Genomic DNA, 13,781 nt, shown 5'->3' with positions numbered 1-13,781 from the left:
CACACTGCCTGCTAATGTCTATTGGGCTCGCTGTGTAAATAGCTGTCTGTGCATGAGACATAAACATAACTGATATATTAGTACAGAGCTACTGGGCAGAATCTTAAGTAAAAACATTATAACAGAATGATACTGACAATGATGTTTCCACAACTTCTTAGTAAATCCAGGCCAAAACTTTAACTTGCATTCTTAAAATATATAGGTAATGATAAAAAGTTACATCTGAACATAGTTTTCATGTTTAAATGAAAAGGCCATATTTATATCTACCCAACAACAACAAATGCTTGTGCACCACCGTGTATAATCAAAGTGCCACTGTGGACAGATATAATGTGACTCTACTGGTTATTCTAAATAGTTAAAGAAGAATACAGTTATATTTAACCATGCAAATAAGCAATTTATTATACTTACAATTTTTTTTTACTTCAGGAAATTAATTTTGTTCAACAGCCAGATTAATCAATGCACGAGTATAAAAAATATGCATGTCAATTCTACACATAAATGTTAAGGAAATCATGGTATAATAGATAGATAGATAGATAGATAGATAAACTACCTTTCAAATGGCATATTTGAGTAATAAATTTTCTTGTCAATAATCTTGGAATTTTATCTTCAACTGAGATGTTCACTATCAAGTCTTTTTCACTGTGAGTGCTTTAAATAAGTAGTGATGGACTGCATAGGTGCTATAAATCATCACAGTTTTGTTCACTGACTGCTGCTTTGGCTTTGTTTGGGAAACATTTGGCCACTGAAGCAAATAATAAGTGATAAACAAGTTGGAAATGGGACTCGTGAATGTCCACCCAGTTAAATGAATGAATATTTATAAACACAGCTTTAGAAATCTGTCAAAGAACGCATATTTTTCAGCCTTTATGCTTACACAGACAGTGTAACAGATGCATTTTATGCATCTGGTCTTTTTTGCATCTGTTATTGTACAAAATCTGATTATACACAAGTAAGCGTAGCTAGTTTCAGATATCATATATAATACACTGTGCCCATATGGAACATCAGACACATCTAAGTACCAGTCAACCTAGCCCTGTAGATGTTGTGTGGTGTGAGCTGGAAGTCACATGTCCAAGTGTTTGAGGATTCATGGTGGGATTTAGGATAGGTGGTACAGAATAGTCATGGGAGCATGGAAAAGATGAGCTATTTTAGGTCAATGTGTGAGAGTTTTTGTCACAATGTAAAAATGTCACTTCACAAATAAATAGTGGAAGTCCACTGGAGCTGCTCTCATGAACTTCTCAACTTTTGGGATGAATAACGTATATCTTATCTTTTCTCAATATCTAACAACCTTTCCTTGGAAGAAATCAAATTAAGCATAAATACCCATACAAAATCAGGGAGATTTTATATGGGTATTCTAGGGCCATTGCCTTGCAATTTAAAGTGCTTTGATATGACTGCTATTGTGAGCTGGCACCATATAAATAAAATTGAACTGAACTGAAAAATTGAACATGCAAAAATGATGACGGCTACAGTCAGGTAAGCCAGGGCCTTAAGCCAATCTATGAGCTGTCGGACTGTAATTTACTGTAATACGCACAGAGGTATGAGTTTATGAAATGCAGCAATTTAACTGAGCCATTGGGAAATGCAATGGACAAAATCTGCAATTAGATGTTCCCAATCCAAACCTGCCATTTATGTAGTAACACAGAAGAAATACTTTCAGAGAACTGGTTTGAAATCAGTTCTATGTACTTCAAAGTATACACCAGTCAGGCTACTGTCTCAGCAAGAACAAAGTCCCAAAAAAAAGACAAAACAATGACACATCTTCTAAAAGACAGGAAGCACCTTAGATGGTAAAAAGTGTTTGGAAAATGAAGAAAGTGAATGATCCATCTGCAGAGATTTCTATTTTCTTTTGTCCACTGACGAGCAGAAAGCTTAAGAAAAAATGAATATAAAAAAATAAAAGTAGGGAAGGAAAGAACAAAGGAGCAAAATTCGCAAGTGAGTCATTTTACACATCTATGAGGTAAATCATGGAGAATCTTTATTTGTGTGATTATGCTACTGTGTGTTTGTATGAGTCAACGTGAGGAAGAAATAAGCATTTGGCATGGTGAGTAGGTGCTGTTTAAAGTTACGATGCAAATCCCTTTCAGTTGTTCAGGACACATCTATAAAAATCCTGCACATAATTGGCCATCAAGATACCTTTTTTAATATTTGCATTGATACAAAAAAGTAAAGAAAGATCTTGAATAATGTCTTTACTTCAGGTATTTATGCTGAGGTTCAACAAGGGAGAACTTTTCAGTCACATACTGCCTTCAGTCTTCTTTCATACTGTCAAAAGTCATCATCATAAATAATCAATGAAGTTTGTTGGTATTCCCTCTTTCACACTGACATTGTTTAACCAATACCTCACCATCATAACCTTTATCTTCAGGATGCTCCTTATGTCAAATCTTCCATCTACCATCTGTTGGATTTACTTAACCAATATCAGACTAGGTGTTTTCATATTGCCCAACTATTAGTGAAGTCACAATGGTCCTGGTGTCAACAGCTGATTTATGCAGCTGACCTTAGTTAATACAGGAATTACTTTTCCCTATTCAGTATGCACATTAGTGCATATAGTCATGTTTTTCATGATACAAAATATGTCCATCTACTGAGAATTAAACACGCCGGGCATGAAAAGAACATTAGATATATAATAGCATTGCTTCAATTAGTGCCCACCTATGCCCATTCAAATTTTCAAGCCCACAGCATCAACTAGATAACCAGACCTGTAAATAATGTGACAACAAAAATATTTTATGTGTATTTTATGTGCCTTTCCTTACAGATTTTGTAGCTCTGTCAGGAAATCTGTCATTGCCACATGCAAAGCTCAGAGCATAGAATTGTGGCAGCTCACTGCAGTTAGCTTAAAATTTAAAAAGCAGTGAATCAGTATCTGGCAGTGTCTGTCATGAGGTTGTCATTTTTAAAGCTGTACCATGACTTCTGCCCTTTTCCCAAATACTTGTTACTGTTGAAAATATATTTTACTTCACTTGAGGTAGACTACCAGATATATTGGTTTTTTGCAGAAATAGATTTCCCAATTTTTTTCCTATCTTTTCGCACCACTGATAAAACTTGTGAGTCGTAGAAGATATGAGCAAGTTGATATACTGCATGTATACACTTTTCACTAAAAACAATACACTAGGGAATAATGACCTGCACCACGGAACCAGGCAAAGGGTATTTTTTAAACTCAAGTTATCATGTGCACACGTGTATGATTAAGAATGTGAACCCTTTTTTTTTAATATAAAATACAAGGTGTGATCAAATAGCCCCAAGAATCAGTCCATTAAAATCAAATAATAATCCTGTCTTATTTAAATTAGACCATTCTCCCCTTTGAGGTCATCTTCTCATACATCTGGCTTTCAGCAGTTTTAACTTGAACCCACTCCAAGCATTAAGCTATCACAAATTCATTCCCAAGGGTGAGACTGTCAACACAGAGCTCTGAAATTACCCAAATTATAGTGTATGCCATCATGTGCCAGTACACAGTGCACTCAAAATGCAGTTTTTGTTTGTTTGTTTTTTTGGCAACATAATCTTCACTCCCTGCAAGTTCCTCCACTTCCACAAAATGAAAATCAAATTAAAAGATCACGATTGTATGGTTGGGCGATTCACTCCACAGTCCAGATGCCCTGTTGTCACCCTTTGGCATCGCTGATGGCCATGAGCATACCCTCCACTGTGTGGCCCAAATGCACAAAAGCATATGGGTGACACAGCAACATGCACACTGTAAGTTTATTTATTGTCCAGTTTGGGTTTTGTAAAATATCTCACCTGTCTCTCCTGCACTCTTCACCTGCCATTCCTACACACAACCTCAGTTTTCATCACAAAAATGGTGGGGGGGGGGATATAAGATAAAGATATATTTCTCATACATACAGATATAAAATGGATGCTGCAAATGGATAGTTACACTACCCTGTAGATTGAAAAGAGAAAAAAAAAATAAATCAGTCCAGCAATCAGAAAAATCCTCCTGTTTTCTCATTTGATAATGATGGAGCGCTTTCACTGCTCAACACGTACATTAATTGCAAAGTAGCACAAAAGTCCGAGCAGGAACCTGTGTGTGCCCACCTGAGCATGCACAGACAACTCTGTGGTTATATGAGGTGCAACATGAACCAAGAGGGAGGCAGATCCAATTTATTATGAATCTCATAAGGATGACTTAATGCATCAGTGGGGAAACGAGATCTGTGAAAAATTTGTGCTCACTTTGACCATCGGTGATCTCTGACATCGTCATCCATTGGCACAACCCAACACTGCTGACATACTGGAGAAGAATATAGTAAGGACTGCAAGGGAACAAGTGCAAGGGAACTGAAAGGGTCTTTCACTGATTGATCTTAAATTAGCATCCACGTAGGAAGCCATCTGGACATGAAGGGGAAGATGATCATGAAAATGTATTTCACTCTAAAGAACACCTGTTGAGTCATTTCAAAACTAATGTCGTTTTTAGTCATTTAGTAAGCTGCTTGGGAGATCACCCAAGAGGAACGAAGATTTCAGAAATGGAGGCAGTGATGGGTTCAGCACTCTGTGAAAAACTGTGTGGCAAATAGCTGAATTTATGAACATTTATGAACATTTCAAAATGTGAAATTGCAAAGCTTGGGGATTTTATCATCTATGATAGATATCACTAAAAAAGAAAAAAAAAAAGGCAAGGGACAAAACTAAAACCCAGTATTGAATGGCTGTGATCTTCAGATCCTCTGGCTGTATTGCGTCAAAAATGTATTCCACAGTGTAAGCATTGTATGGGATTGAGGACACATTCAAATTTGTAAGACAACACATTCTGATGCTGCGTCCACGAGTAAGTAAAAACTCAACAACAAAAATGAATGAATCATGGAAGTGGTGCACTCTGAACTAAAGATAAGAGCAACCATCAGGGCTGTCATATTTATCAATATACAGTTCAAAAATCAGCATCTAATATAGGGGTAAATTATTGCATAGTGGATGGCTAACTTGCACATTTGTGAAAAATATATACAAGCTCTGGAGCAATATATACTGCCATTAAGATTATGTACTTTCTGCAAGTACTCCAACAGCATGGCTCTTTTGTTAAAAAGTTTGGTTGTTTAAAAAAAAAAAAAAATCACAGCCAAAACAATAGCAACTTTTTATTTAATTTAGTTTTATGCAGAATCTCGAGCTTTTTGGACACAATGCTGTCATTTGATTTTTTGATCAGAGAAACATAATTAAGTTGTAGCCAGAAGAATATTTAACTATAAACTAGGGGAAATGGGGATACCGACTGTTTTAAAACAAGTTGTGATTTTATGATGAATAATATGCTGGGCTATTATTCAACCGATGTTGCTGATCCTTTTAAGTTTGCAATAACAAAAGCAAAATGGGGGCATTTTGCAAAGTTGAGCACACTTCACACCAAATTTCACTGTGAATTCATCATTCTTTTAAATAAAGTTTATAAGTTATGTTTCTAAATCTCTCCTTTCATAAAGCAATAGATTCTTCAGCTTTTTTCTGCTAAGAAAACATTTTTCATCTCCACAAGGCTCCCTGAGGGGAACACATCAATGCAAGACTATCATTGGGCTCTTATTTACCCACACACAGAAAATGTTTCCTTTCGTGTTATCATGGATACTAATATACACTACTTACAAAAACTTAGGGATATTTGGCTTTTGGGTGAAATTTCAGGACGAGCCTAAAATGCATTCAAACCTTTACAGGTGAACTTAATGTGACCTTCTCTAAGCTTTTGAATGCACATGTCCAGCTGTTAAATGCTTCAGAACATTTTGCACAAGTTGCTGTTCTCTAACGAGGAGCTTAACGGCAAAATTCACAACAGGTGTTTGATCCTCGAATCGACCAATAAATGTCCTGGTTCATGATGAGGACGACTGTTTAAACACCAGCTCTAACTGAACCAGGACATTTATTGGTCGATTCGAGGATCAAACACCTGTTGTGAATTTTGCCGTTAAGCTCCTCGTTAGAGAACAGCAACTTGTGCAAAATGTTCTGAAGCATTTAACAGCTGGACATGTGCATTCAAAAGCTTAGAGAAGGTCACATTAAGTTCACCTGTAAAGGTTTGAATGCATTTTAGGCTCGTCCTGAAATTTCACCCAAAAGCCAAATATCCCTAAGTTTTTGTAAGTAGTGTGTGTATATATATATACACACATATACATATTTTATATATATATATATATATGCCAAGTAGGAAGTTTGAATATGTCAAGTGTAGTTATAAAGCTGAATAATTTTGATCACTGGTAGATGGTATATTTTTTATGTAGTCCACGCACAGTAAATGGTGTATGCTTCAAACATAATTGTTTTGAATATTTTGAATGAGTAAACTATTTAATTATTTCTTTCTATATACCCACTAAAAATTTTAAATAACTGATTCTTAGAATAATATTTAATATTACATATTTTAGGTTACCCAATCTCTGTCATCATACAATACTGCCAGGAAACCTACATGTAGATCAGACAACAAAAATGTGAAATATTTAGAACCTTAGCTGTGTTGTTTCCATTGCTGCACATTATTGGTTTGGCCAACAGAGGGTGCTTGTGTTTTACAATTACAGGCTTGAGACGGTATCAAAAAACTGAAATGTTGGAAAAACACATTGAGCTTTAGAAGCATGAGACACAGTAAAGAGGTTCAAGACGCAGCCCGCACAAACAAGAAAAAAAAAATTCACGTATCCAGCCTTCCTCGAAATGGTATTTATCATATTCAATTATTTGTGCTGTGATCCACATTAAAGTAAATACGTTACAGTCCATGTCTTGTGCTTACTATAAACACTGAAACTAATCAGCAGAGGTCACACACCTTTCTCACAACAGCTACACTACATACCATGTGGTTACAGCTTGGTGTTCAACCTGAAAACTGTAGAGTCTAAGAGCACATACTCTGGGAGGGAATGCAAAAGCCCCAAAATGTTTCTAGGCATTGCCCAGCAGAGGTGCCTTGGAAAATGCACCTAAATGTTTGGCACAGCTGGATCAGACATTATATTCTTCAGCCTGCCAGCTCTCTAATACAAAGTCTGTGTAGTAAATGATTACAGCCCGGTGCATTCACAATGTGAGTGGGTGTCATGTGCTGCCTGCTGCACACCCTACCCAGGCAGCGCCCTCATCCAAACCAAGCAGAGTATTTTTTTTTTTTTTAGAAGTGAGAACACATGATGCAAACTATCTCCTGCTATGTGCTACATAACTTTGGATAATATTTGGACCTCACTGTCCTGAAACTGTCCGGACAATGTGGCGATTTTTAAGAAATACTGTGGGGAAAAAAATGCTTACATTGGCATATGTTATCCAGCAAACCTCAGCGGGATCTGACACCTTCTCATTCAGGTGTCATATGAGAGTATTAGTCATGTACAAGCTCTATTAATACCAAATATCTGGCATTGTGCTTCATGCTTAGTCTGTGACACATATTCAGTAGAGTGGGTTGAAACTTTGATGCTGGAGAAGTTTGGAAAAGTAAGTAAGAAATACTCAGTGAGACCTTCACTCAGACGATGTCTAATTGTCTGATATAATTCATTACTATGCCATCACAAAAACCACGACACTCATGGAATATCTATCACAATATGTGCATGCAGCTACACAACTGAAAAGTCACAACTACTAGGCTTCTGTGCTCAAGAAAGGTATTCAGGGAAGTATTGCTAAATACTCAATGGTTACAAGTCCAAAGACTGGACAGAGACCACAGACTTTGTCCCTTCCTGCAACTCCAAACTGATCACAGTGCAACAAGGCTTTTCATGTTTGACTTCATTGGCTTTGTGTTTTGTGACGCACAACAAAATTTGCTATGACGCAACATCCACGGACCAAACTTTGCACTTTGAATTAAACTGCTTTCTTTTGCTTGTAGGTTGATTAAAAGAGGTCATGTCTTTCGGAAAGCTGCAAATGTTTATTGAAGGGAGAGCTAGAAATACAACTTTGTCATATGTACACTGTTGGAAAAGAAATACCGTATAGCAAGTGGGAACAACAACAAAATTTGCTATGATGCCAGTGTGGCAGGAACTATTGCAGCAAAGAATAAGGTTTCAACTACAGAAGAATTGCAAGATAATGAAGAGTCAGTATTTGCAAGAGCAACGCCAGCATTTTCAAGCCCCCCCCCCAGCCTAAATATATTTTTACAATTTCAAAACAGTTTTTACTCTGTACTGTTGCATAGTCTTTATTGCACTTTTAATCCAAGTGCAATCACTGTTCTAAATCGAGCACGATTATTGCAATGCACTGTAACACTTTTTTCTTCATATTCATAGTTCTCTTGTGCTGAAAGGCTTTGGTTTTTTTTTTTTTTTATTGTGTGAAAGGCTTGTTTTTATACTGTTATTTATTTTGGAGGCACTTCTCTTCATTGTATTTTAAAATGCAATGACAATAAAAGGCATTCTAATTCTGAACTTTTAAACTTGAGTTGTATATGCTTAAATTGATTTTTCTTATGTTGTGTTGTTTCCCTGCCTACTGAGTAATAAATGTATGACAAATGAGTTTGTAAATGACAACAAACCTAGAGGTGGAGCTTAGGTCAAGTCAGACAGAAGAGAGGCAACAGTGATAAATGCTGCTCAAGATCCAAAAAAAATCACAGCTGGTCACATTTGGATTTTGTATTGTTTCCTTTGGCGTTTTAAAAACTATTTTTTCATGATTTCTGAAAGTAATACAAAATTTACTGCAAATGTATCTGTGTGAAATGAAGTTCTTCAGGCACCTATTAAACAAGGGTGCCTATTGTAGGTGACCCTGTGAACTTGGACAAATTTGCGAGTCTTGATGCCAGTTTTCCTCTTTAACTACCCCATGCAGTACACAACAATTTCCAATGGTACAGAAAAGCTCATTTAAACCAGTTTGGATCTAACATTGAACATTTATCCCTTCTCAATACGTACAAAATAAATAAATAAATAACAATAACCCAAACAGTGCCACTGTTCAGCATACAGACACTTGAACTGTATCGCCTGCCTTTCACAGAAGGTTTGGTGAAACATGATGTTCTTTTAATTTGCTGACTAGTGAGTTAAATTACAGAGAAAAATAGGATACAAAATACTACATCTGTGGATTGGTGCATTTGAGAGCAAAACTGCCAACTCACTGTTCCATGTACTGTATCAGCAATAATCAAAACTAATGCAACCTTATGGAAAACCCCTCTTAGTTGATTTCCCTTTACTATCCAAAGCAAATCTCATCCCTTCCATCACTGTTCCATACATATGAAGGGGCTCAACATCTATGGACCAAACTTTGCACTTTGCATTAAACTGCTTTCTTTTGCTTGGTAGGTTGTTTGAGTAAAAGAGGTTATGTCTTTCGGAAAGGTGCAAACGTTTACTGAGGGGAGAGCTAGAAATGCAAGTTTGTCATATATACACTAATGGAAAAGAAATACTGTATAGCAAGTGGGAACAACAAAAATTATTTGTCTTCTGATTTATAAGTACCAATATAAACTGTATTATCAGAAATCACAGTGAAAGATCCGTGGGAGTACTTTGATGGTGGGCAGGTGCAATCTCCAAATAGCTCCTACTTAGATGTTCAGGTCACACAGAGATAAAAGCTATACAAGTTCAATGTTCCATTCCTGAGTCGACTCGTGCTGCAATGATGTAGTGTGTAGAGTATCATCACATGCAGTGACACCATAATTCAACACGTCATACTTGGCTGCTACCATCACAACCACCTTGAGGAAAAACTGGTGTGAAGATGTCTCAGCCTGCATCCGCTCCTGATCTCAACCCACTGAGAGGCTGTGTAGCACCCCACAACAGCTGGAGATATGACTGGGAGCAATCAGCCTTTGCCAGAACTGTGCCAGCACATCACAGCTCCACATTCAGAGACTTGCTGGCTCCATGAGGCATCAAGCAGTGGCTACAACCAGTGATCAACCAGTGTTCTGGACAGCTACTGTAAACGGAGTCAGTGTTTATTACTATTTTGGTCTCTTTTTTTGTGTGTGTGTAAGTTTGTACAGGGTAGATTGCCATCAGTATATATACAGACTTAAATTCCAGTCCACCTTTCTCCCTCTTTGACCTAGCTAGATCTTTCAAAATGTGAGGAAAGACATGAAATTGCTATTTCAAAAACAGCTGGCTCACTCAAGGGCTTAGGTATCTTGTCATACATGTTTTTATGTTTTATCTCTGAAATTTCTGCCACTACTCCCATACAAACAAAAGGTGAACCACATCATTAATTAGTTTTTATTGAAAATACTTGTTAGAAAGAAGTTCAAATGCGTTTTGATTAAACCTGCAATGTGTGAGGTTTATCCAAAGCAAGCATGACATTGAAAATACATGTTATTGTTGTGCTTTTAATGTCAATGCTTTGAACGCCACAAATTTAACTCAATTCACCCAAACTGTATTGGCGTAGCATCAGAAAGGTATCAGGGCCAAATGTGCTTAATGAGAGTTTTTTTAATTGTTGTGAAAAAAGAAAATATGCAGAATGTGACCCTACTGCAACTTCACAAGTCTCAATAACTTTCTATACATGACCTACTGAATATAAGAGAAGCTCCTACAGACAAATACTATATGTGTTTTTTGTTTGTTTTTTTTGTTTTCCTGGGCAGAACAGTCTTGTCTTTTCTAGTAACTCTGAGCAGTAAAGTGTGAGTTTAGATTATTTTAGGTTTACTTTTGCGTACTTTAGTTTGCTGAATCATTTTGCAAAATTACGATTATGAAAGTCCAGTCACTATAAAACTTGGGCCAGATCTCAAAGAGGAAAATGAATTACTTCTCGAAATCGGGGCAGTGTGAAGTGTGCATAAAATTTAAAAATATGGTTCGTATAATTGTGAGAGCAAAAACAAAGTGTTCAGGGATTTGAAACATTGGTAGCATGGCATTATTCGCACCATTATTTTAGGCAAAATGTGAAATAATATGACCCATGTAGGGTCATTTAACACTATAAATGTACCCAGTTTAAAAAAAAAAAAAAAATCCCAGTTTGTATGCATGTGTGTATGTATGTGTGTGTGACCAGTATTTTTTTCTTCATTCAGCAGGGTGAAGACTTTTCTCAGAGGCTCACAGGAATGGAGCAGTGGCCAGCTGACACTTCAAAATCTTCATGGAAACAACAAATCTCCAGTTCACCGTCCAGTGAACAGCAGGAACCCCATTCTACCATCTGATGAATCCTCCAGTCCCCTCCTCCTCTTCCTCCTCCATAACAGCTGCCGAGTCCCTATCGATTCAGGATCTTATCCAAACTAATGCTGGCGTGTCTGTGAAATGACTGATCCGAGCGTGTGTTTGTGGTTGTTTGTGTATTGACTACTGAAGGCACCGGAAACTGGAAAACCTAAACATGAAAGCTGCTTAGGTGTGACAGAGAGACAAGGGAAGTTTTCAACTTTTGTATGTGTATGTAACAACGAGCATCTCATAGATTATGCTGCAATTATTCTCTCAATATTGACTCCAACTGCCCACAAAATAAATCAGAAAGATGTTTCACGCTCAAGGCATCAGACTGCTATTTGAATGCGAAATGCATCCATATGGCTGAATGGCTGGAATATTAGGGCACTTCTTTGAAAAGATGTTTAACTTTGAGAAAATTATACACTCTGGGTACTTAAGACATGATTATGAGGACTTCACAAAGACAGTGTATTTATTGGCACTGAGGAGCAGTGTGTCTTTGATGGTTGAATGTGCAGGACATTTAGATTAATATGTGAAGCCAGGGATTATAAAAAAAAAAACCCTGCAACTTTTAACATTATCCACAGTCAGACCAGCAGCAGGAGAGCTGCAGTAGGCCTACACAGTGTTTAAACTGCTGTCCTGAAAATAGGACAATTTTCCATAAGAGCTAGAAAACATGCATGTCATTAAATCAAGTCTATTCTCCTTTGTTAAATAGTAAACAATTACCCATCGTACGTTGCCTGCATTTGATTTGAGGTTGAAGAACTTGTGTAACTGGACCTATTGAAATTATTTCATAAACCAGAACTTTTCATTGGTTTAAGTTTTAAACTATTGCTGAAACTTTAAATGTTTTAAAAGTCTGTGTAAGACTTGATAAGCTTAAGAAAAGTATCTGCATAAATAAAGTTTATTATTCAATCACCAAAATACTGAAAAAGAAAGCCTCAATATGAATTTTTATATAAAAAAACATAACCTTTTGAGACAAGATCTCCTTAAGGAATGGCATATGTAGTGTGTGATACAGAAATATAAACATAAATATGGTTTTCACATGAGCTGTTATTTTAAACTTGGAACAAAGCATCAATCTGTGTATTCTTAGTATGTTTATATTTATGTGACTGACGACTTTGTAGTTAACTGGATTACACAAACATGTAATATGATTTATTTTTTTAATCTCATACCTATGTGATACTACACAGCTATACATCTATGATGGAAACTTTCAGGTTCTGATTCTAATAAGTTCTCTTTCAAACCTTGCTCGGTATCTCACTATAGGAAGCGCCCTCTGCCATGACCAATCAGAGGGCGCTTCCCATAGTGAGATACCTCACTCAGTTTTCAGAGAACCGGGGTCACTCCAGAAACCAAATGTTATTATATTTTTTGGTTTTCATTATATTTTAGTGACTAAAATGAAAAACTGAATGAATAAGACTGGTTAATTTTTTAAATAATGAGCAATGTTGTAAATTTGGTAATACCTTCATGCTAAATTTGAGAAATACTGTTTTGTGTGTGCAGTTTCTGGTATGAAATGGACCACAAAGTTTTGATGCGTCTCTTCCAGCATTTCAAAATCAAGCAGTTCTTTATACTCTTGAAAGCGAACACTTTAGGTCATGATAGCCATTTTGTTTCCAGAATAAGAGATCATTCCAACGAAAAAGTTGGTTCCAACTTGTGATCATGTAGTTTTGCATTTGCAGAAAGCTTTAGACCGAGGATCAAGGCAGTGTTTGAATACAGATACCAAGCACAGTAAAACACCCTGCCTATCAGCACACTTTCTGTGTGTTGCTCATTTAGGGATGTTAAATTATGAGACTGTTTTAAATTTGTGCGTTTAGGTAATATCGGCATCCTGACTTGTCAAGACTGTTTCAGCAGAACATTTGTGACACTCCGATTGAACATAGGAACTATAAAAGTGAACATACTTACCCACTGCGGACCCCTGCTATGAATCAGTTTTCCAGAGAGAATGAGTACAAGTGTGTGCGTGCTTGTGTATATTGATTTAAAGGGGAAGGTAAATCTGTAATGCCAAAACAGGCACTTTGTGCATGTTGTGTAAACTGTTTGAATGTGTATGAGTACAGAATGATACATACACGCTGTGTATAAGTTTGATGCTGGTGCAGAAAAGGCCTGAACTTCTGTGAGACTGGGGTCACAGGCAACAGGCGATGCAGCCGCCTCCTGCTCTCCATCATCCTCCTTTTTCTCCTCACCTTGCAGCTCAGCTTTTTCTGCCAACCTCTTAGAACTCCGACCTGACCTCTGAGCCTGTGAAGGAAATGTTTGCACATGATCAAAAATATTAACTGAACTATAGAAATTGCCCCAAGATGAAAATGTATTATCTACACACCTCAACACTCTTCTCAGTCTGCAAGCTAA

General features: G+C 36.9%; 1 protein-coding gene across 1 annotated transcript in view; it reads right to left on the bottom strand.

The window, feature by feature from the left end:
* LOC115783405 (death-inducer obliterator 1) overlaps positions 1-13,781 on the bottom strand; it is a 28,709-nt gene that overhangs the window by 9,484 nt on the left and 5,444 nt on the right. The window contains exon 7 of the mRNA XM_030734213.1: positions 13,493-13,667. Coding sequence (XP_030590073.1) covers positions 13,493-13,667 — 175 coding nt within the window. The remainder of the gene's footprint in view (positions 1-13,492; positions 13,668-13,781) is intronic.

This window comes from Archocentrus centrarchus, chromosome 7 (assembly GCF_007364275.1).
Source record: "Archocentrus centrarchus isolate MPI-CPG fArcCen1 chromosome 7, fArcCen1, whole genome shotgun sequence".
In the NCBI taxonomy this organism is placed as follows: Eukaryota; Metazoa; Chordata; class Actinopteri; order Cichliformes; family Cichlidae; genus Archocentrus; species Archocentrus centrarchus.
This window is presented reverse-complemented; position numbering and strand designations above follow the sequence as displayed.